Source organism: Lissotriton vulgaris, chromosome 5 (assembly GCF_964263255.1).
Source record: "Lissotriton vulgaris chromosome 5, aLisVul1.2, whole genome shotgun sequence".
Taxonomy (NCBI): Eukaryota; Metazoa; Chordata; class Amphibia; order Caudata; family Salamandridae; genus Lissotriton; species Lissotriton vulgaris.
In genome coordinates, this window is record NC_141693.1 from 746706853 (window position 1) to 746731793 (window position 24941).

The window sequence follows — 24941 nt, forward strand, 5'->3', positions numbered from 1 at the left end:
TTAAAAATTACTCTATGTTTCTAAATCTGTTGTGGAATCCTTTTGTGGTGTGTTTTCGTTGTTTTTCGGTTTGAAGTGTTGCACACATACTTTACACATTTCCTCTGAGTTAAGTCTGAATGCTCTGTACCAAGCTACCCAAGGGCTGAGCACAGGTTAAGTTAAAATTTGCTTGTGACATCACCATGAGAAGAATTGTGGTTGCTGCTTGAGAAGGGCTTCACCCTCCTCAGTCAGTAACCTAATTTCTTACATCACCTTGATGCTGTATAAGAGTAGTCATGAGAAACACACTCCCAGGTTGTATGTATGGAAGGGATGGTTACATGGCTTGGAGGGGAGGCCGGTTTATTAAACAACTTACAAATAAAATTTACAAGATGTATTTAATTTACCCAAATGCTCCTCACCAGCCCAGGTGCGATTAGAATTTGGACTTCAAAATCAAATCTTTCGGTCAAGATTCGTCAAATTTTGCCACAAACTTCGTGCTGCCGACTTAGACTCTTTAAATAATCTCTGTTGGCAAGTAATCAATTTTGAATCCAACCAGCCCTGGGCCATTCACTTGCAAACTTGCCTTACGGAGCTCGAACTGCTAGAAGCATGGAACAGAAAAATTGTCCAAGCCAGTTTCTGCAAAATTGCTAATTCCAATGCCAAAAGGAAGCCATTACTGGAAGACAAACAAATATTGACCCATCGACGTCATGCCTGGATAGTTATTTCTTCCTATTCACTTCAACAACCCCAGGCATATTTGGCAAATCATTTTAGCCAACATTTAAAAAAGACCCTCATCGACTTCTGTATGGGCCTTCACGAATCCAAGGATTTAAGACCTTCCTGGAAACCCCAGGACGATTGCCCAAAATGCAGACTCTGCGGATATCAAAATGAATCCCAAATTCATTTGTTTTGTGTGTGCCCAGTCCTCATGGTATCTAGAAGACAGTTCTTACGGGACATACTGAACAAATTGAACATAAGAACATGCCGGCAGGCCGTTATTATCTGGCTGGGAGGTTGATCCTCAATCCTGACTTGTCGGGGACTTAAATTTATGATCGAGATTAGAAAGCAGCTACAGGTCTCTTAATGATCATCCAATATACTGTCTGAGGCCCATCCTTCCACGCTGGTGCTCCCACGCTCACTTTACAAATCCCTACGCTGTTAGTGGGGGGACCCAACGAAGAGCTTTAAGTTTTAACCCCTTTTAACTTCTACATTAATTCCTGTTTATGAATTTTAATGTTATTTGTTATGTTAATCTTGGCTAAACTTACTTTTCTTATTGTAAGGATTTTTATTAATTCAACAATAAAAATATATTGATTGATATGGAAGGGATAGTTTCCTCCTAGAATGAATGTTAACACAATCAGTGAGTTTTGAAAATTAATAAAGGTATACACTGAGGGAGATTTAGAGGAGATAACGTAGTCCAGGGAAAATGTAAACACTATTCTATTCTAGGAGATTTATAGGGCACGTAGCTATCCAAATGGGCCTCCGAGGGCTAGTGTGAGAAAGTTGAAAGATGGAGCGCTCAAAAATGAGTGCAAAGACTGTGAGTAAGATAGGGATAAAATGGTGCGCTCCTTTATGTATCTGAGAACACAATGATTGACAGATGAAAGAGAGTACATGCTTCAGGGAGAGTGGAAACACAAAAAAGGTTTAAAGATATGTCCGTACTTTGGGATGCGGGCACAGTTTGCAAATGAGATGTGAAATGCAGGACATTGTAGAGACGGGTTAGTGCAGACACTTACTGATCTTGCATTGGTGACAAAGCGAGAGGTATCGCACACAACTCCATAGCCCACCAGCCTGTCTCCAGGGAAGAGGTAGCTGGCACTCACTGGGGAGATCAGAACCTCTGTTGATTCTGGAAAGACCCACTCCACTGTGACATCACTGAGAACTGGAGCCATAGCCTTCTTTAAAGACTTCATCATCTATGTAGGAGAGAAGAGAAGAGAAGCTTGCTATGAGTCAATGAATGGAAGAATTCTTAGCAGAAAAGCATGAGGGTAGGATTCATGGTGTGGAGCACTAGGTATGAGATACAGCATGGAGGAAATAGGGAAAAGAGCAGTAAGTGTAACGGACAGGGAGAGTGGCACCTGTGGTGGTACATTAGTTCAAGGATCTGGGCGTGGGACCCTAACTCTGTAACACGGTGTATGGGAACTTAGGTGTAGGATGAAATGTCTAGCTTGCCTTGAAAGTTGCACTTGTTAGGCAGACATTATTTCTTAGACCTAGAACAGTAACTGGCCAGGAAAAATAATAGATGTAAGGATATCACTGACAACAGAGAAGAGACGCCCATTAGCATTGTTGAACATGTAGCTTGAAAGAACTAATGGGTGCATGCCTTGATCTTGTGGAAGGATACAATCTGATCAAGTCAGCGATGGCATGTGCCAACCAAGGCATAATCTGATTAGCAGGCTAAAGAACAAAAGAACAGTGGTTCTACCTAGAGGGAGACTTTCAGAGAACCTCCATGTAGTATTCCTATTTGATGTCATTTCTAGAACCTTTGATGTCACTTAGAATGCTGGTGTGTCTTGAGCTCATTCTGCTGTGAGCTGCTCCTGTGTTAACTGCCTGTTCCTTCTTGTGGATGTCAAGTTGTCATTTCTTCATTAAAAGCTGTAACTCAGAACCTGCGTTTGGATTGAATTACTACATAATTTCTGGCGACGACTGGGTAACTACAGCTACAATTTTCAACATAAAGACTTCTTTTTATGACAACGTTCACTCTCTCTTATGGAAGTTTGCTCCCTGCCTACAGCTCTACACCGCTGGATTTGCGTTTTAATGGTGCCATTTCCCGATGCAAGAAAGCGACCCGTGAGTTTTACAATTATTTCTTCAATTTTAGCGCTTTTTGCTCTTACCGGGTATTGGATTCCGTTACACGCATCTTTTAAATCGCGTGGAATCTCTGCACCCGCTCTGCCTGCACCCGCAGCATCTAGGCAGCTCAGAAGCGCCTAGCAACACCCAAAGCTTCCATCTTCGTTCTCCGATCCTCCGGAACGCGCTGCATTGTGGGTATCTCCTTCAACCTTGTGACGGAACGCGCAGCATTGTGGGTATCACCTTCAACCTTGTGACGTCTGACGTCACGACGTGCCGGCCGCCATTTTGTTTATTTACATTCTACATCGGAAAGCTGTACTCACGAAGACGCTCTTCTTTTCCTCATATCTTCCTCGTTTTGCCTCGTTTTTCAAGCGGATTCAGTTTCCTGCAGTTCACTAACACTAAGGTACTGAAATATAACCTTACTTTATTTTCTTGTTTTTTTTTCTTCTTGCACTTATTTTACCATCGTCCTCCAGACTGTTATAAAAATTATTTAAACATGTCTAACATTGCTGCGCCACCTCATTTTTTACAAACTGCTGGTGATCCTAATATTGAATGGGACCTATGGCATCCAATGTTCTTAGCCTATGTTGAGGTGTTGGAGAAAGATGGGTGCTCCGCTAAACGCAAATTAGCTCTTCTCAGACACTGTCTTGGTGGAGCTGGCATTAAAGAATTTGACAATCTTCCATCACTTGATGATGCTGGAGACTTAGACGTTTTTGAAAAAGCATGTGCACAAATGAAAATTCGTTTTGGAAGGAAGATTAATACAGTTATGGAACGTTTTAAATTTTATTCCCGAATTCAAAAACAGGATGAATCCATTGAGGATTATGTTTCGGCTTTAAGATCTCTAGCTTGTTCTTGTGCTTTTGAAACCATTTCTTACGAACAAGTGCTCAGAGATCAAATTATGATGCGCACCAAGAGTAAGAAAATCCAAGAAAGACTCTGGTTAGGCACAGAATCCTCTTTAAGCTCTGTCATCAATATTGCCAAAGGCATTGAACAATCCGAATTGTTTGTTTCAGAAATCAGAGGTCAACCACCCAAGCCTCAAATCACTGAAACTGAAGTCGCTTTAGTAAGAAATCACAATCCTTCATCCAGTTCCAACAGGTCATTTCCCAAAAAAGACAATGAGAAGAAAGTAGTTGAGAATAAAACTATTGCTGAAAATAAATTCTCCTACAGGAAAAATATTTACTGTTACAGGTGCGGTAGCTCTAACCATGTTGGAAATTATAGAGGATGTCCAGCTTGGGATAGAGTATGTGTAAAATGTAAAAGAAAAGGACATTTTTCAAACGTCTGTCGTTCTTCCCAAAGAGTCAATTACATCTCCCAAGAAGAAGAAGAAGTCTTACAAAGCTTTAACTGCATTTTATCACCTCCTTTGATTTGTTGAAAAGCAAAATTGTTAATGCCCCTTTCCTCAAACCCTTCTCTGTCCAGAAAGACTGCATTGTATGCGTAGATGCCAGCAATGTAGGACTTGGTGCTGTTTTGATGCAAAGAGATCGTTTTGGTGAATATGTTGTTTCCTATGCTTCTAGGACCCTGAGAGATGCCGAGTTTAATTACTCTACAATAGAAAAGGAACTCCTTGCTTGCACTTGGGCTACTCAGCATTTTCGACAATTTATTTGGGGTACGAAATTCACTTTGAGGACCGACCACAAACCCCTTGTCAATATGTTGTCAGCTGGGGGTGGCAGAACTCTCACCGCCCGTTTGGCCCGTCTTGCTGCTAAACTGCAGGAGTACCAGTGTGAAGTTGTCTATGTTCCAGGACGACTTAATGTACATGCAGACTGCATGTCACGTCTTCCTGTCAAAGAAATTTCCAATACGGTTATCTCTGACGAATGCGATGTTGCTTTTTCCCTTTCTGATGTTAATCTAATTTGTGGTAAAGGTTCAGATAATTCCATCACCGAAAGTGTTTGGTCTGATGCCATGTGTAACGATGAGGTTCTCACCAAAGTTAAGTCCTTTTTGTGTGCTGGTTGGCCTGAAGAGCGGAAGTTGTGTGGAGATTTAGCTTCTTTCTTCAAAGTAAAAGACGAATTGTCAGTAATCAATGACATGGTCTACAGAGATGACAAAATTGTCCCGCCTTTTGACGTCCGTGAATTCATTTGTAGGTTGGCCCATGAAGGTCACATGGGCATGTCCACCACTAAAAGAAGAATCCGAGAGTATTATTGGTGGCCCAGTTTAGACGCTATGGTTGATAGGTGGGTAAGGAATTGTTCTCCATGTTCTTTAAGCGACAAGTCCGTAAAACCCATTTCCTCTGGGTTTTCTCCCATTGAATTTGTTTGTGGACCTTGGAGGAAGTTAGGTATTGATATCATCGGCCCTTTTAATTACCAGTCAGGAAAGGACATGTTCGCTGTAGTACTTGTGGATTACTTCTCCAAGTGGCCCGAACTCAAAATTGTTGATAAAGTTAATTCTGAAGTTGTTATTGAATTTCTGAACGAAGTTTTCTGTAGAGAAGGTCTACCTGAAGAGATTATCTCTGACAATGGACCGCAGTTTGTCAGTGAAGTTTTCTCTGCTTTTCTTGAAACTTGCGGTATCCTCCACAAGAGAGTTTCCAATTATTCTCCCCAATCTAATGGCCAGGTAGAACGCTTTAACAGAGTTATTAAGGAATCTTGCCAGTTGGCTCTACGGAGTGGTTTAAAGTGGAAAAAAGCTCTACAAGCTACTCTGTTTACCTATCGTATGTCCCCCAACTCTGTCACTGGTTTATCACCTTTTGAAATGTTGCGTTGCAGGAAACCTGGTACCAAAATTTTTCCTTGGTGGTTGAAGTCAAAGGATTCTGGATATTTAGAATTGGATATGAGTAGAATTAGAGACCGCGTTGGTAAATACCAAGAAAAAATGGTCAGGAACTTTCCCCCCAAATTCGTCTCGCCCAAAATCTCTGTTGGCGATTTAGTCAGAGTAAAGTTTGGTGGTATCATCCCTAAAGGCGTCTCCAGGTGGTCTTCCCCTGTCAAGGTTACGGAAGTTTTCAGCAAAGCTGTGAGGGTTGAGGGCGGTAAGATTTGGAATTTTAGGCGTGTCTCTGTTTGCAAGTCGAATGGCATCAATGCGAAGTTTGTCCAGTCTGACCCCAATCCATCTGGATCTGGTTTTCATGGTTCCCATGAAGCTTTTGACAATCTGCATTTTTCCCAGGTTCCTCTTCCCCTAATTTGCCCTAACAATGTTCCTTTTCAGACTGCTTCGTCCGACACCCATGATGATAGTTCCCAAAATACTCATGATACTGTTTCTCTGAATACTTCTAATGTTGTTTCTCCGAATTCTATTTCTCAGGCGTGCTCAGTTCAACCTGTTAGTCTACGCTGTAGTTCTCGTGTAAAGCATGTTCCTGTTAAGCTCAAGGACTACGTTTGCTCTTAATTTTCTGCTTTTTATGTTTCCCTCTCTTTTTGTTTTTGGGTTTATTGTTTTTTTTTTTTTTTTGTTTTTCGGTGGGAGGTGTGTAGTATTCCTATTTGATGTCATTTCTAGAACCTTTGATGTCACTTAGAATGCTGCTGTGTCTTGAGCTCATTCTGCTGTGAGCTGCTCCTGTGTTAACTGCCTGTTCCTTCTTGTGGATGTCAAGTTGTCATTTCTTCATTAAAAGCTGTAACTCAGAACCTGCGTTTGGATTGAATTACTACACTCCATTTGAAGACCCATGTGAATGGCTCACTGAGTTAGCTATCCTCAGAAGGAGGAAATATAGCTTGCTAAAGAGATTCTAGTGTTTAGCCTAATGGACCCACCAAAATGCATGATGTATTTGTAGTGAAGAACCAACGCGTAGGTAGGTAGAAAGTAGTTTTAATCAAGGAAATGACAACTTGACATCCACAAGAAGAAAAGATTAGTTGACACAGCAAGATCCAACAGCAGAATGGACTGCTGACACAGGAGCATTCTAGATGACATGTAAAAGTTCTAGGAATGACATAGTGTAGGAATACAACACACCTCCCTCCGAAAAACAAAAAAAAACGATAAACCCAAAAATAAAAAGAAAAAAAAAAAAAACATTAAGAGCAAACATAATCTTTAAATTTTGCAGGAACATGTTTTACACGAGAACTACTGCGTAAACAAACAGGCTGTGAAGAGCACGCCTGAGAATCAGCATTTTGAAAAACATCATGGGCATTGGAGGAAACAACCTGTGAAGAAGAATTGTTAGGACAAACTTGAGGAAGATGCAAATTATCAAAAACTTCATGAGAACCGTGAAAACCTGAAACAAGATCAGGAACAGACAGGCTTTCAGAAGAACTGGCATCCAAACGAACATTGTTTTTATCCAAAACATTAGACTTGCAAACTGAAATACGCCTGAAATTCCAAATTTTACCACCCTCTACTCTAACGGCCTTACTGAAGACCTCCGTGACTTTGACTGGAGAAGACCACCTGGAGATACCTTTAGGAATGATACCACCAAACTTCACCCTCACCAAGTCACCAACGGAGATTTTAGGGGAGACAGGTCTTGGGGAAGAACTCTTAAGCATTTTGTCTTGATATTTACCAACCCGGTCTCTAACACTTTTCATATCTAACTCTAGATACTCAGTGTCTTTCGTCTTCAACCACCAAGGAAAAATCTTGGTACCTGGCTTCCTGCAACGCAACATCTCAAAGGGGGATAAACCAGTAACAGAGTTGGGAGACATCCGATAGGTGAACAAAGTAGCCTGTAAAGCTTTCCTCCACTTCAATCCACTTCGCAAGGCTAATTGGCAGGACTCCTTAATCACTCTGTTAAAGCGTTCCACCTGGCCATTAGATTGTGGGGAATAATTCGAAACTCTTTTATGATGGATACCACAAGTTTCCAAAAATGCAGAAAAAACCTCACGTACAAACTGCGGCCCATTGTCGGAAACAATTTCTTCAGGTAAACCTTCTCTACAGAAAACTTCATTTAAAAACTCAACAACAACTTCAGAAATTAACCTTTTCTACGATTTTCAATTCGGGCCACTTAGAGAAATAATCCACAAGCACCACAGCAAACATGTCTTTCCCTGACTGATAGTTAAAAGGACCTATGATGTCAATTCCCAACTTTCTCCAAGGTCCAAAAGCAAACTCAACAGGAGAAAACCCAGTAGAAACGGGTTTCACGGATTTGTCGCTCAGAGAACACGGAGAACAATTCCTTACCCACCTGTCAATCATAGCATCCATACTGGGCCACCAATAAAACTCTCGGATCCTCCTTTTAGTTGTGGACATGCCCATGTGACCCTCATGAGCCAAATTACAAATGGATTCTCGAACATTATGAGGAGGAACAATTTTATCATCTCTGTAAACCATGTCGTCAATTACTGTCAATTCATCTCTGACTTTGAAGAACGAAGCTAAGTCACCACTCAATTTCCTCTCTTCAGGCCAACCAGCACTCAAGAAAATTTTGAACTTAGCAAGAACCTCATCGTGAAGCATAGCATCAGACCAAACACTTTCAGTGATGGAGTTTCCTAAATCCTTACCACCAATTAGGTTAACATCACAAAGAGTAAAGGCTACATCACACTCATCACAAATATCCGTGTTAGAGGTATCACAAACGGGAAAACGTGACATACAGTCTGCATGTACATTAAAACGTCCAGGGACGTAGACAACTTCACAACGGTACTCCTGCAACTTAGCAGCGAGACGTGCAAGACGAGCAGTGAGAGTTCTACCACCACCAGCTGACAACATGTTGACAAGAGGTTTATGATCAGTCCTCAAAGTAAATTTCGTACCCCAAATAAATTGACGAAAATGCTGAGTAGCCCAAGTACAAGCGAGAAGCTCTTTCTCTATAGTGGAATAATTAAACTCAGCATCACGTAAAGTCCTGGAAGCATAAGATACCACATTTTCCCCCAAACGATCCTTTTGCATCAGAACGGCACCTAGCCCTACATTACTAGCATCCACACAAACAATGCAGTCTTTGTGGACAGAAAAAGGTTTAAGAAAAGGAGCATTGATAATTTTGCTTTTTAAAGAATCAAAAGAAATTTGCTGTTCTTTACCCCAAATAAATTTAGCTTGTTTTTTCAGCAAAGACCGCAAGGGGTGTACAATGGTAGAGTAATCTTTGACAAATTTACCATAAAATTCAGTAAGTCCTAAGAAGGACAACAATTGTTCCTTGGAGGAAGGAATGGGAGCATCGGTAATACTTTTAACATGATTGAGTTTAGGTTTTATGCCATCTTTAGAAATTTCATGCCCTAGATATTCAACTTTAGGTTGTCTAAATTTACATTTGTTGAACTTTAAAGTAAGACCCTTCTTTTGCACATTGGACAACACACAATGCAAATTGTGATCATGTTCCTTAACATCTTCTCCAAAAATCAGGATATCATCTTGGAACGCAATGGCTCCTTTACAGTCAAGAAGAACCTCTTTCATCAGGCGTTGAAAAACAGACGCAGCACTGGCGAGTCCAAAAGGCATTCGCAAATACTGGAACATGCCTTCTGGAGTCACAAAAGCCGTAAGTCTTTTTGATTCCTCCTGTAGCTCAACCTGGTGGTAGGCACTAGCTAAATCAATCGTTGAAAAAATAGTGGCACCTGTGAGAGAAGAAATTAATTCGTGGATGTTAGGGAGAGGATGTTTATCTACCCAGATCTCCTTGTTTAAACTGCGGAGATCCACACACAGACGGAGCTCGCCAGAACTTTTGAGTGATAAAACAATGGGAGAAACCCAAGGAGAGGATTCTATAGGTTCAATAATCTGTTTTGATAAAAGATCACCAAGAATATCCTTTAGTTTCTCACGATAGGCTAATGGAACATTCCTGACCCTGTGCCTGACTGGAATGGCATTGTCATTCAGGATGATCCTGTGCTTAAAATCAGCGAATTTTCCTAAAGTGTCCTTAAAAACATCAGGAATTTTTTTTTTTGTGTTTTCCACAAACAGAGAATCATCTCCCAATTCGCAAATACTCAAAACACAAGGATTACCTAAGTAAACTGGAGGATTGGCATTAGGGTCAAGTTTAATGCCAAGCAAACGTTGATGTGGCCAACTTAAGATGGCAACACCTTTGGTGGCGACATAAACTTTCCCTTTGGTATATCTATCCGCAACCTGAATGTCAGCCCAAAAGAAACCTTCCATATTTATTTTCTGCCCAGTGTAACCACCCTGAGATATATCAGACGTTAATAATTTTCTGTCGCCCCAAAGATTTTTAAACAGATTCAAACCAATAATGGAATACCATGAGCATGAATCCATCATTAAAAGAATAGGTTGGTTGTCAATTAAAATAGTGTAGGAGGGGAACTCTTTTTGCTCAGAATCATCCACAGATAGAATGCAGTTGAAACTATGTAAAACTTCTTCCTCTTCCTGAGAAATATAATTGACCCTTTGAGAAGAACGACAAACATTAGCAAAATGCCCTTTCCTTTTACATTTGACACATACTCTATCCCAAGGTGGACATCCCCTGTAATTTCCTAAATGGTTAAAACTGCCACATCTGTAACAATAAACATTTTTCCTGTAAGAAAACTTATTATCAACAATATTCTTATTTTCAGAATTTTTTTTCTCATTGTCCTTTCTAGGCGGTACTCTATTTGAATTAAATGAAGTGTTTTGACTTTTCACCAACAAGACTTCAGTCTCAGGAACTTGAGGCTTGGATGTTTGACCTCTGATTTCAGAAACAAACAATTCGGATTGCTCAATGCCTTTAGCAATGTTGATAACTGCGCTCAAAGAAGATTCTGTACCCAACCAAAGTCTTTCTTGGATTTTCTTACTCTTAGTGCGCATCATTATCTGATCTCTGAGAACTTGTTCGTCAGAAATAGTTTCAAAAGCACACGAACAAGCCAAGGATCGTAAGGCAGAAACATAATCCTCAATTGATTCATCCTGTTTCTGGACGCGGGAATAAAATTTGAAACCTTCCATAACAGTATTTATTTTCCTTCCGAAACGAATTTTCATCTGTGTACAAGCTTTCTCAAAAACATCCATATCTCCAGCATCATCAATTGGTGGAAGATTGTCAAATTCTTTAATACCAGCTCCACCAAGACAATGTCTGAGAAGAGCTAACTTGCGTTTGGCTGAACACCCATCTTTCTCTAAAACATCAACATAAGCTAAGAACATTGGGTGCCATAGATCCCATTCAATGTTTGGCTCACCAGCAGTTTGTAAAAAATGAGGTGGAGCAGAAATGTTAGACATGCTTGTTATTTTTTTTTAAAGAAATTAAATTTAACATAAAAATAAAAAAAATAAAAACAATAAAAGGATTCAAGTACCTTATTGTTGGTAGAGTGCCAAATAATAAATCCGGTTGAAAAACGAGGCAAAATAACGAAGTGGTGATGAAAAGAAGAGTTGCTTCGTGAAATTTGCTTTTTCGAGAGTCACGAAGCAAATAAACAAAATGGCGGCACGTTGTTGACGTAAGACGTAGTAGAGGTGAAAGGGTATTTTGCCCGTGCATTCCCTACTTGTGGTGGGTAAAAGTGAATTGCCTGTTTTTTAAAAATATCCGTTTTTAAAAATAACATTTGTTGAATCACGAACGATGTTTTATTATTAGCACTGATATCTGTGACACGCATTTTCACCACACTTATACTTGACTCTGGGGTGATTTATACCTTATAGCCCTTTTTCCTGATTACAAGGAGGAGGGAAACGATATTTACTTACTAAAAGGAAGCCTGTGCTCGTCTTTTCTCCTGACCCGCCCCGGTCTGACGCGGTAACCAGTACCGTTGTGCGGAGGGCGGGCCAGGGAGAGCCAGTCACTTCCTGCTGGGACACTCCACGAGCGGTTAGCGCTCTAGTGCACCAATCTGGAGGGCCTATTTAGCCATCGCCCCCTGTGAGCGCGCAGCGATCGCGCGCAGCACCGCCGGGGCCACGCCGAAGACCAGCCAAAGAGCTGCCCGTCTGCGCCCGTCCGCGACAGGACGAGGCAGACAGAGGCGCGGAGGTCGCAAAGTATCCCACTATGCTTCCCGATATCGAAGGTACTAACCTCGTCACGTATACACCCCAAACCCTCCGACTGTTGCAGCCCAGGGTGAGCTGTGATACACGGCTGCAATATAAACAGCTTGAGGGGAGTTTTTCTTGCCTCCAATGTCGTTTTCAGTCAGACTCGACTGTGGACTGCATTCAGGGCAAAGCTACTATCACCACAACTCCCCTGGAACTCAAATGCCTTCTTTTAAATGTGCGTTCCATGCCAAAACACCAACTACAGATTTGGGACCTTATTCACACAGAACAACCTGATCTCTGTTTTTTCACTGAGACCTGGATGAAACCCCACACAACACCTGCTGTTGTGCTGGGTGTTCCCTCAGGATACAGAATCATGCATGTGGATAGGCCCAATAAAACAGGGGGTGGATTGGCAATTATATGTAAGGACATGTTTAAGGCAACTATTTTAGATAAAATATGTAGTCCAATGATGGAAATAATGATTTTTAAAATCACACTAGGAAGCACATCCTGGAAAGGAGCCCTTTTGTACCGTCCGCCTATCTCCAACCCCGATTTTGCCCTGCTCCTTCTGGAAACACTTGCCCCCCATATGAAAGCAAAGGAGGATTTTATCCTCCTTGGGGATTTCAATATACACATGGATATTCCAGAATTGCCTGAAACCATGCACCTAACAACTGACTTATCTAATCTGGGGCTTAAAATAATTAACAACGGTACCACACACATTGGTGGCCACACCCTTGATCTCATATTCTCTAACAGCACAAAAGTACGATGTCTGCCTGCAAAAAAGATCCTTTGGTCAGATCATTTTCTGGTGGAGTTTTATCTGGCTGGTCCGATTAAACGACCACAAAAAACCCTGCTCCCACCAATTCTTCGGCGAGAATGGCATAAAATCTCAGTGACCAATTTACACAAACATTGGGTGCAACCGATTGTCACGGATGCAGACACTGCTGAGTCTGCATTAGAGAAATTTAATAAGTCCCTAAAAACCGCTATTGATACCCTTGCTCCTCTCAAACCACACAAGCAATTCCCCCATACCAAACAGGAGAAATGGTATACAGCTGATCTCAGAAAGGAAAAGCAAAAATGCAGGCGTTTAGAAAAAATATGGAGATCATCTAAAAATGAAGTGGCCAGGAAAGCCTTTCATGAGGCTCAGTCAGCATATTATAAAAAAATAAAACTAGCCAGAAAAGTTCATTTCTCCGTACAACTGGAAGAGGCTGGAAATTGTCCGCGCGAACTGTTCAAAATTTTGCAAAATTTTATTAAACCTGCAGCCACTGAGAGTATTGAAGATGCTTCTCAACCACTCTGTGACGAAATTTCTGTATTCTTTGAAGAAAAAATTAATTTGATTTATGATAAAATTTTAACCTCTAAAGCTGGGGTCTCTACATCCATTCCCCAAGCTAAATCCAGCATTCAGGCTACAAACTCCCTGTTTGTCATTCCTCCCGTCACAGATCAAAACCTGGCAACCCTTATTGGCCATATGAAAACAGGCTCCCCCAACGACCTCCTTCCGGCTAAAATGGTGGCCCCTCTAATTTCCATCTTAAGCCCCTCGATCCAGGCAGTTATTAACACCTCCCTGGCCAAAGGCCAAGTCCCCATGGAATGGAAGACTGCGGTAGTAAACCCAATTAGGAAGAAGGCGACCCTACCCTGGACGGATCTAACAAACCTCCGACCTATCTCTCTCCTGCCTTACATCGGCAAGTTAACAGAGAAGCACGTGAACACCCATTTTTCTAACTATATCGAGACAGCGGATGGCCTAGATCCCTCACAATCTGGTTTTAGGCCCAACCATAGCACCGAATCCGCCCTACTGGCTGTCACCAATAACATCAGGATGACGCTTGACAGTGGAGGGTCGATGATTCTGGTGCTATTGGACTTATCCGCTGCCTTCGATACGGTGTCTCACGATTTGCTTCTCTGCCGGCTGAGAGAGATAGGATTGGGAGGTGCGGCCCTGTCCTGGATGGAGAGCTTTCTTTCCGGTCGTTCTCAGGAAGTCAGATTGGGCTCCCACAAATCCACCGCCAGGGAGCTCACCAGGGGTGTGCCACAGGGCTCATGCTTGAGCCCCACATTGTTTAATGTATACGTGGCCCCCCTGGCTGACTTAGTGAGATCGTTTGGGTTTATACCGGTGTCCTACGCCGATGACACCCAACTTCTGTTCCCCTTTAAGACCTTTTCCCCTGCATTACAAAGAACATTTGCAGAAGGAATGAGGGCAGTTTCCAAATGGATGGCCAACAACTGCTTACAGTGCAACGTGACCAAGACCGAGGTTGTACTTTATGGGGAAGCAGCAACATTATGGTCCAGTGATTGGTGGCCTGGTGAACTAGGACCCGCCCCCATCCCCAAGCAGACCATAAGAAATCTGGGAGTGTTATTTGATCAGTCACTGACTTTTAAAGATCATGTCAACCAGGTTGCTGGTACCTGTTTTGGGGTTATCTCTCTGTTGAGAAGGGTGTTTCGTTTTCTCCCAGATCACCACAGAAAGACCTTGGTCCAGGCTCTGGTCGTCAGTAGACTGGACTACTGTAATGGCCTTCTTTTATCATCTAATGAAGGCCAATTTAACAAACTACAGGTGGTCCAGAATACGGCCGCGAGGTTAGTCATGAATGCTCCACCTAGGACTCCCTCCCAGCCACTGTTGACGGAACTGCACTGGCTCCCAGTACGACTGCGGACCAAATTTAAAATCTTGTGCACAATTCACAAATGCCTGATGGGGATAGGCCCGAAATTTCTCAGCACAGTCTTTACACCCTATGTTCCGGGCCGCTCACTACGATCAAGCAATCTCCAACTCCTCAAGGTTCCCAAGATTAAAAAAGCCCGTCAAGGAGGTAGGGCTTTGGCCTATACTGGGCCTGTTCTGTGGAACACCCTCCCCCTCTCACTAAAGCTCAGTTCTGATCACTTATCTTTTCGAAAAACCCTGAAAACCTACCTCTTTTCTAGCATTTAATTTTATTCCCCCACTATCTATTGGTATTGTCCGGGTACAGTAGCAGGTTTTCCCCTGGATGGCAAAGCGCAGAGATACCCCTTCGGGGGTCTATTCAGGCGCTATAGAAGCATATAAAAAATAAATTACCCAGGATGCACCTGTAATCCGGAATTGAAGCGTCGTCATAGACGAGTGTAGACCTCTACGTAGAAGTGGGAGCTCTCCGGCATTGCTAAGCACCGCAATGGAGATTCCTCCGTGTTGCCAAGACGCAGCGGGTGCAGAAATGAGCGAGCGTGAGTTCCACACGATTTGAAGGATGCAGCGTCTAACGGAAATGGGCACACGGTAGGAATGACTACCTTTACTGAGTTGGAAAAAAGTACAGAAAACTCACGGTTTGAACACTAGAGATGGTTATTCCAGGGCACGACAAGGAAAACGTCGTCAGTGCTTCAAAGTAGAGAGGCAGTCTCAGACATTTTCGTAAACTTAAACGTGAACGTTGTCATGGAATCCTTCTTGCTAGAAGCTGTAGTTACCCAGTCGTCGCCAGAATTTATGTAGTGAAGAACCAATGCGTAGGTAGGTAGCAAGTAGTTTTAATCAAGGAAATGACAACTTGACATCCACAAGAAGAAAAGAGTAGTTGACACAGCAAGATCCAACAGCAGAATGGACTGCTGACACAGGAGCATTCTAGATGACATATAAAAGTTCTAGGAATGACATAGTGTAGGAATACAACAGTATTGGCAGCTAGAGATCCAGAAAATATGTAAATCTGCCTGGAGAGTGCCTCACTCTGGAAGGTCTTCTAAAACTGGCTTTTGCCTAAGTGAAATATTTTGCCTCAATCATGTTCAAGTCTTCTGGAATATACTGAGACCAAAAATACTGAGCCGGGACTGAGCATGAGGTTTGCTGTGCCTCAATACCTCAAGCACTTTCTCCTGCAGTTGGCACACAAAGCGTCCTTCTTGGGACAACTCATTTTGAAGAAAATAGTACAAAGGCTATCTCCTCTCTTTATCCCAAAACGAAGTCAAACTTCCAGGATAGGCAATGTGGTGTGATCACATGACTATCTGAATCCTGACCACAGGAGTTAGGGTGTTTTGCTTATTGAGTCAACTCAGCCCTATACTTGCCCAGTGCTTGCGAGAGTCACAACATGTGTTAAAATGCTTCTTTTTTAATGTATTGATATTTCATTACTCATACATTAATTATATTTAAAAGTCATCTAGTGAAACTACCAACTGATATACAGTCCTCCTGCTATACATTTTTTGACTTATTTTGAATATTACTCAAACTTATATGAAAGTCGCACTTCCAACGGACCTTAATTTATTTCAGTTCCTCATTGATGATACCCTAGGTGTGAATCCAAGCAGGTTATGAAATTGGATTTTAAACAAACCTCAAATAAAGGGTAATAAAGTGTTCCAGTATCAGTAAGCTAATTTTCACAAAATTATGAACTAGAAAAAGAAAAAAAACTTGTGGTGATCATTTCCATTTTAATTGTTCAGCATTTACCCAAAGACCAAGGCAAATCATATAAAACTAATCTCAACAACGAAGAAGAAAAAAGCCTACTATCACTGTATACCATTTTAATCTTGCTACTCTATAGAAGAAAACTTCTAATTACATGTACGAAACTTAACCTTCCGAAATCAATAGCCGTTTCTACTCTCTCATATAATTTTGTTTACCTTATATACTCCATCAGCATCAATCTATCATACCAACAATCAAGTACAGGCAAGGTCAGAGTCCAAAAACCCATTAGCTGTAGCTGACTACATCAGCATTTCTGTAAGCGGACCATCCATTTATATGTACTTTACGTTCCAACTTAATACATGTTATTTGTATTACATTTATTTTGTAATACTTTAATATATTATATAGCTCACCTGTAATTTCATAGGATAGCATCTATCCAATCTTGCAGAATTTCTTGTTTGACAGTAACAATTGACTGGTATTAAAATAATCCATTGCCAATATTCAATTCAAAATTGTCAAAACAGGGCAATATACCTGCTTACAAGTTAGATTGTATAACCTGCATAGATGGGCTTTTTTAACCACTCATAAATATCCTTCCAGTATTTAACAAAGAAAAATGATTTAGCATTAATGAAGCTGTTGGACTTTGGAGTGGCAGGGCCCTCCTTGCCCCACTCCTCAATCCTGAGAAATTAGTAGTCTGAGGGGCAAGTGACCTGAAAATCTCAAGGCTAGGCGCTTTTCAGTCTCAAGGTGGGAGATTTGCATATCATAGTCTCATTGTTCCTGTATGTCTGTGGCCTGGGTGTTTGTACGTATGTAAGCATACGTATAGCAGTCTATAAGCAGTTGTTCCTGTGGGAACTTTTTGAGTCAGAGAGAGAGACTTGTGTTTGAGTCCCTCCGGGGTTTAAAAGTTGACAGATGAGTCTTAAAGTGGTGGCTACGGGAGTCTCCTGGCTAGAAAAACGTGAATTTATCAAGACTGGGGCCATGAGAATGAGAGATAGAGGTTGTGCATTTTCAGGACTGGAGGCCTTAAGTGTATCGAGATGTAACCTAAGGAGTTAGGAGCAGGAGCACAAGAGATGAGGGTTGTTTGGAGTATTAGGCTTGAAGGCCCTGGTAGTTTTGGGGTGCACGGACTTGGGTGTCACAAGGTCAGAGGACCACAGGATTTCTTTCTGAGGCCTTGTGAGCCTCCGGCTTGGTGCCTTGCCAGTCATATGGATCTGGCTGTTGGGAGCCGCAAGATCCAGAGACTATAGATGTTTGAAGGGTGGCTTGAAGATTCAGTGCCAGAGGATTTAAGCTCTTGGTGGCAAGAGGGCTTGGTAATATTAGGCCTTGAAAGTCTTAGGGAGGGAGGCCTTAGGAGTGTGTAAGCAGGAGCCCTTCAATCTCTCTACATTGGGGAGTGTACGGACCCTCCGTGCAGCAGCCTGATGGATAAATATCCCGATAGGTGGGGATACTGAGTTGGCAAATTCAAGGCTAATGGTATTGCCTCCGCAGTCTCAGAGCTAGGGACAATATAATCTCAGGAATAGAGAGGCCTTGACCATCTCAGTCTCAGGGCTGGATGCCTTGGCATTCTCAGGGTTGGATTCTACCTCCATTGGGAGTCTTATTGATGGAGGTCTCAGGAGTGTTGGGAGAGGAGAATGTGAAGGCTGGCCGCCAGCAAGTGTGGGGGATGGAGACATTCGCAATCTCTGTATACTTTAGAGATAATACTTGGGTTTCTTGGGTGTTTGAGAGAAAAAGTCATTGAAATTATTCGACTGATGGACATACCTTTGGCTGTAGCCTCTCACCCTCAACCAGAAATTCTGCACTTCCTTTTGAGACCGATGCAAGGCCCTGCACAAGCCTTCTGCAGGCATTCTGCCCAATCCCAAAACTGTAACACCTGCATATTGGAAGAAAAACAGAAGAAACCAGTGAAATGTTAATGGTAGAATGCTTGTAAGAGGTAAACATCTTTTAATGCAGGATACCCAGAACAAAGCTGTCACCCGCAAATGTTTCCAAGCCCAGGCGCTTAATTTAAAGAAGCCATTTGTCTCCAAGAATGGTTACACAAGGAAGTAGTACAACCCATCCAAAGACCCATCTAGGGGGTTCTAAAATAGGGATAAAATATGGGTTAACTAAGTAGACGCGCCCGGTTAGTGCCTCATCACTTGGGTCTCTTATAGGATGATCCATGTAGATGTTTGGTGTGGGTGGCTGGGAATTGAATTGTTTCTAATGAATGATGATCCTCAATTAATGAGTATGTTGTATGTATAGAGGGAATATGGGATATACTGAGGTAGATATATCAAATATTGGGTCACAGAAGGTTTCTGTCAATGGATATACCTACGTGGATTAAGCGTATTGAATACGTATGCAGAGGTCATCATTCTGGCCAATAAAAACCTTGAAAAACTTGAAAACCTGATGTAGAGGCTGCAGAGCAAATGAGCAGATGAACATCAATGGGTATTTGCAGAAAGACGTGGACTCAACAAGATGAACTGAGTTGAGAGTTTTGGTGTTTCTCAGACAGAGGCAGCTGTTATCATTATGCAGGTGCATGGGTTGGAGGTGCATAATTAATACATAAGACTGACATGTACATGAGTGGAGGTCACTGTGTCAATGTATTATTTTAGATTCAGTTGTGAAAACTCTATTTGAATTCCCTATGAATGTGCATAAGACCAGATCTTTAGCTGATGCCTTGAGCTGAGTACGCTGCGGCTATGTAGTGAAGGTACCTTGTTTGGTGCCATATATGGATGTGTAGATATTGGTGCAGAGAAATAGTAAGTGGAAGGACCTGAATTCACTATATGAGCTCTTTGCAGTGGAATTTGATGGAGTTTCATGAAGCAATTTTATCAGTGTATGTCCGATAAACTGTACAGTCAGTTATATTTCTCTGATTGGTTGCACAGATTGGTTCTTTGAATGGATACCACTCTCAACTGACCTGAACTGACGAGGTGATTTGTTTGCTCTTCCTGGGATTTGCCTCCAGCTGCCTTCAGCCCGCCTGCATAACAGCTCGCCGGACCCGCTGCGCGGGTCCCGCTTCGCGGGTGGGGAATCTGATTGCAGCCGACCTGGAGCTGAGTATTCGAGGCTGATAAGGGCAGGACCAACAGCAGGGCTGCGAGCGGTGCCGCAGGGACTCAGTATCCCAAGAGTCCCTGCAGGATAACATTACCAGCACCTGGCCCGCTCTCCCTGCTTGCCACGTCCCCGACCCAGGTGCAATAAGAAGCTCTCTGTTCCTGATTATTGCGGGATACCACTCTCAACTGACCTGAACTGACAAGGTGATTTGTTTGCTCTTCCTGGGATTTGCCTCCAGCTGCCTTCAGCCCGCCTGCATAACAGCTCGCTGGACCCGCTGCGCGGGTCCCGCTTCGCGGTGGGGAATCTGATTGCAGCCGACCTGGAGCTGAGTATTCGAGGCTGCTAAGGGCAGGACCAACAGCAGGGCTGCGATCGGTGCCGCAGGGACTCAGTTTCCCAAGATTCCCTGCAGGATAACATTACCAGCACCTGGCCCGCTCTCCCTGCTTGCCACGGCCCCCGCCTAACTCTTCTCCTTCATAATAGACATAGCTGACCGCTGCGCGGGAGCGTCCCGGGAGAAGCCCGGGACTAGGGCGGGACCGTATGTGGCCGTCAGGGGCTGAAGGAGGCTGGGCTGGGCCCGGTCCCTAACATTTATCTTTTGGGAAAATAGCCTATTGCTGTTTAAAAGTTTGTTGTATTTTGGGGTGCCCTAAGTGTCTAGGATGCCTATGGACATGTCTAGCTCTCTACCTTCTAGTGTTGGGGTCTCTATTCTTGGTCCCCTTGACAAATATTTTGCAAGAGCAACCAAAGAAATTGACAAAGAACTTCTGTTAGCGGAGAGACGTGCAGAGCGCCGCCGCTCCATAGAATTACTCAAAAAGAAACCATTGATTACTCCCCAAAACTCACCCATCACTCAAGATCTGGGTAGCATTTGTAGGTTGGAAACAGATGCTGAGTTATTTAGCACCGACCATATCCCTCTTTTTTTTCAAGATTATAGTACAACCCCTGTACATTCTGATATCATCCTCGATGGTAATATAAATAGCCCTCCTATTGATTCCAATAGTCTTATTGATTTAAACTCTCCAGTTGCCCTGAATCTTGTCTCGCAACTTCACTCAACGTTTTCTATTCATTCAATCGACATTGTTGCACCTACAGAGACAATTCCACCACTTACTGTTAGCAAGACCAAAGACGATCCTAAGAATCCACGGAGGGCACTTCACTCTCCACCAAGGAAAAGAAGGAGAAAAGGCGGGGTAAAAAGAAAAATCTTTGAGTGCTACACCTCCTCTGGCAGGCCCCAAAATTAAACCATCTGGCCCACCAGCGAGTGATGTCTTAACAGGTACCCAACTACCACCAATCCCAGGAGAATTAACAACGTCTAATAAAGAGTCAATGGAATTGTTTGAACGGCTCCTAAAATCTCATATGCTCCCACTCATAGAGAGAGATAGAATTTTAGGGGAAAAAATGGATTGCCTCATGGCAGCTGTTCGCCCGAGCACAAATCCTGACCCTGTGAAACCCAAGGATCAGATCCGACCAAAACGCCAGCTAAGTTCAAAAATACCGAATCTAAGCAGACCACAGAAAGAGAATGAAAACCTAACATCTAATAGTAAAATTGCTCCCCCAATCACTACCAAGCCGTCGGCTGTACATAACCCAGTTAAAGAGAAGCAATTGCTGGCCCCTAAAAAAACGCCCCTTTCCACAAATAAGCCAACTATGATTCCGGGGGCAGCTAAAACCCAAAGAGTAAATTCAAATCGTAGGACTACAGTGGATTTACCCCCAGAGTCAGCTAACTTTGTGATCCTTTTAACAGGTGTCCCAATTATTTCTAATGGAAATACTGAATACAATGACAATCTTAAAAATAAAGTTATTTTTTGGTTGCGAACCAACAGACCCCTCCCCTCTCATTTAAACGGAGATATAATCTCCGTAAGATGATGCAATTGGGTGGGTCCCAGACCGAAAGATATTGAGGGGGATGTTGTGATCGTAAACTTTAAGGATCACAGAGTAGTCACATACATTAGCGACTGGTTTCCAGGAAAAAGGGAAGGGGGAGTTTCAACCCGAAACCTGATTTACTTTTATCCAGAGGCCTTGTTTATACCCTCTAATTATCCCAGAACCTGTAGAAATCCTAATCCTCTGAATTTGGCTTATTGTACACCACATTTTTCTCGTCCTGCCAAAAACTTGAATAACCTTTTTCCCCTTCCTTCACGCCAACGCCCCCTACACATTTCCCTTTATCTAATAACTTTAAAAACCCTTCCAATTTTAATGAGTACTGGAACATTCCGTTGTATAACCTATATGAACCCCTTTCGGGGCTGGACTCAAATGAATGACTTGACCTGCCGCTTCCTGATACGGAGGTCATTCAAGATTGCATGGGTACTTTTGCTACTCTAGACATAGTACCCTCTTATGATGAAGCACAGAATGTAATGACATGTCAGATAGGGAATGTGAAGCCTGATCTTTCTAGAGGGGATTGGGGCGCAAGTTTGGAAGCAGATAAGGCTGAGGTCCAGGATGCGTTGGCATCTCAGGTTGGAAAAGATGAGTTTAGCATATATAGAGGGATTCAAGATAGAAGCCCGGAACCCGAGATGGCTGTCTGTGGAGATGGTGAAATTAATAACATCTGTCCCCATCTTAGAAGGGATGATGTACCTTTAGAGGTTATTCTAAGCCAGAGGGAGGGTGACCCTTTACCATCTAGCATGAATGCCTCCGCAGGGGTGAGCTTGGCTAATCACCCAACACCATTGAAACTTATCTCGTGGAACTTAGCTGGTCTATGTAGTAAGCTTCAAATCGAGGAGTGGGTGGAGCTGGTGAATAACCAGGACATTCTAATTTTTCAAGAGACCTGGCCAACTGACCCTTTTTTCCACCCTGGGTTTCTTAATTTTCACAAACCATCTCGTAGGACAGGAGTGGGTAGACCGTCAGGGGGTCTATGTGTCTGGCTAAGACAGTCATTGAATTATCATATCACAGAGGTGCCCACTACAAATCTTGATATCCTTGTGCTCAAGCTTTCAAATCCTGGCTCCCAGGTGATAGTTATTATAAACGTCTATGCTCGGGGTATTCCGTGTGGACGTAGCCCAACTGGTATATTTAACGATCTTGAGCTTATTTTTAACCAAATTGGAAGGGAATCTTTTGTTATTTTGGTAGGCGACCTAAATTGCACCTTTGAGCCGTATTCTGGAAGTGAGATGGACTTCCAGGTAGAAGAGGACAAACTTTGGAAGATTCCATCTCTAGAGCTATTACCTATTAAGAAAGGGACAGAAGCAGCACTCCACTGGTTGGGGTTCTGCCTTGAATGGGGACTGAGAGCTGTGAATGGGCGAACCCCATCAGACAAACAAGGGAAGCATACCTTCGATAATGGTCATAGGACAAGTAGGATCAACTACATTCTTATTAGGGCAGAGTGCTGGTCCTCTCTGGTTGACATGATGGTGGTGGATCGCCCTGAGAGTGACCACAACCCTTTGGCACTCAGCCTAGCTCTTGAAAGTAACTATTAGTTGGGAGCCCCTCATAAATGTGCCACGGCAGATGTGTTCTTGGAGAGTGACAGAAGAAGGGTACAGTGGTGTAGGGTAGCAGAGGAGCCCGCCATCCTAAGTATAATCTCACGGAAAGTCGTGGAGGTTTCGGTCTCTATGGAGAAAACGACCCACCCAGTTGATATTTGTGGGCTACACGATAATCTTTTTAACTTTTTGAAATCGCTTTTTTTAATTAAAAAAAAAACTGGAAAAAAAAAACGAACATCATTGGGTGGGGGCAAGTGGTATAATCGACTGAGTCGCAAAGCCCATATTGACCTACTTGTAGCACTTAAGTCGCGCGACAGTGCCGCTATACGGAAGGGTAGGCAAGAATATAAAAAGTGCCAGAGAGAGGCCAAATCAGCTTGGGACGACAAACACTGGCAGGATCTCTATGAATCGAGTTTATCCTCTAACCAATCAAGGTTCTGGCATGTTCTTAAGTGGGGGAATTCCTATGAGTCTCAACTCCCCTCCAATCATGTAGCTGAAGAAGGATGGGTTGCATACTTTGGGGCACAGTTTAGCAACTCTGGTCCTCTAGTAGCCCCCGTTGCAAGTATACGGGTGGGCCCTTTAAGAACTCCGGGCTCAGACCCCCTCTTAGATCGTTTAGAAGTAGAGCTGGCTCTAAGCCAGACCAAAGGGGGGAAAGCTCCCGGCATAGACTGCATTCCCTCAGATATTTTCAAATCTGATCAGGCAGCTTGGGTCCCCTATATATTGAAGGTAGCTAATGCTGTGGCAGATGGTGCCCCGATACCCGACTCTTGGCAGGGGGCGGAAATCCTTCCAATATTCAAAAAGGGGGATCGCTCCCTGCCTGCAAACTACCGTACAATTAGCCTTATTGCCGCCATCCAAAAGATCATCTCTCGGATGGTGCTGTTTAAGATCACAGCATGGATGGACAAAATGTCAATACTATCACCACTGCAGGCTGGCTTCAGGCCCTGTGTAAGTACAATAGACCAGATTCTTAGATTTCGAATAATCTATTGGAAGGTGGTGGTCTTAAGTGGAGGTGTGATCTATGCGGGCTTTGTGGACCTAAAGTCCGCCTTCGACTTGGTCCCAAGAACTAAACTGTGGGAGGCTCTGATACAAATGGGACTGCCGAAGGACCTGTTGGACATAATTATAAGACTCCATGAGAAGAATTATGCTCAGGTTCGATGGGGTACGCAGGGTCGAGTCACAAAAAAGTTTCCAGTGACACGAGGAGTCCGCCAAGGATGTGTCCTTGCCCCTACCCTTTTTCTTCTATTTATTAATAGAGTTGTTGCATACTTTTTGGATACTCCTAAAGACGCTCCTAGCTTGGGCGGTATGAAGGTTCCACTTCTTATTTTCGCGGACGACACACTTTTACTTTCAAAAACACAAAAGGGGCTACAACTGGCACTTAGCAAATTTGTAGAATTCTGTGACGCCAATGATTTGCAGGTCAACACGTAAAACCAAGTTTATGGTTTTCACTAAAAATATACCAAGACTAGGCCAAGTTAGTCTTAATGGCGTAAATTTGGAACAGGTAAATGAGATGACTTACCTGGGGGTGGTTCTAGACCATAGATTAAGATGGACTGCCCAGATGGATGCATTGTCATTAAAATGTTCTCAGTTGAGTGGGACACTGGTCAAGGAGCAGAGATCCTCTCTAACTAAGAGAGTGAGCCCAGCCCTCAAAATATATAACATCAAGATTAGAATGGCCATTGTATATGGAGCGGATCTCTGGGGCTATGTTTACTTGTCCCAACTTGAGAAAATACAAAATA

At 42.9% G+C, this 24941-nt stretch overlaps 1 protein-coding gene across 1 annotated transcript in view; it reads right to left on the reverse strand.

Annotated features, from left to right (window-relative positions):
* VWA5B1 (von Willebrand factor A domain containing 5B1) overlaps positions 1 to 24941 on the reverse strand; it is a 1100054-nt gene that overhangs the window by 722294 nt on the left and 352819 nt on the right. Inside the window, exons 10-11 of the mRNA XM_086920192.1 lie at positions 18269 to 18383; positions 1779 to 1964 (exon numbers count right to left, since the gene is read on the reverse strand). Of these exons, the coding sequence (XP_086776318.1) occupies positions 1779 to 1964; positions 18269 to 18383 (301 nt within the window). The remainder of the gene's footprint in view (positions 1 to 1778; positions 1965 to 18268; positions 18384 to 24941) is intronic.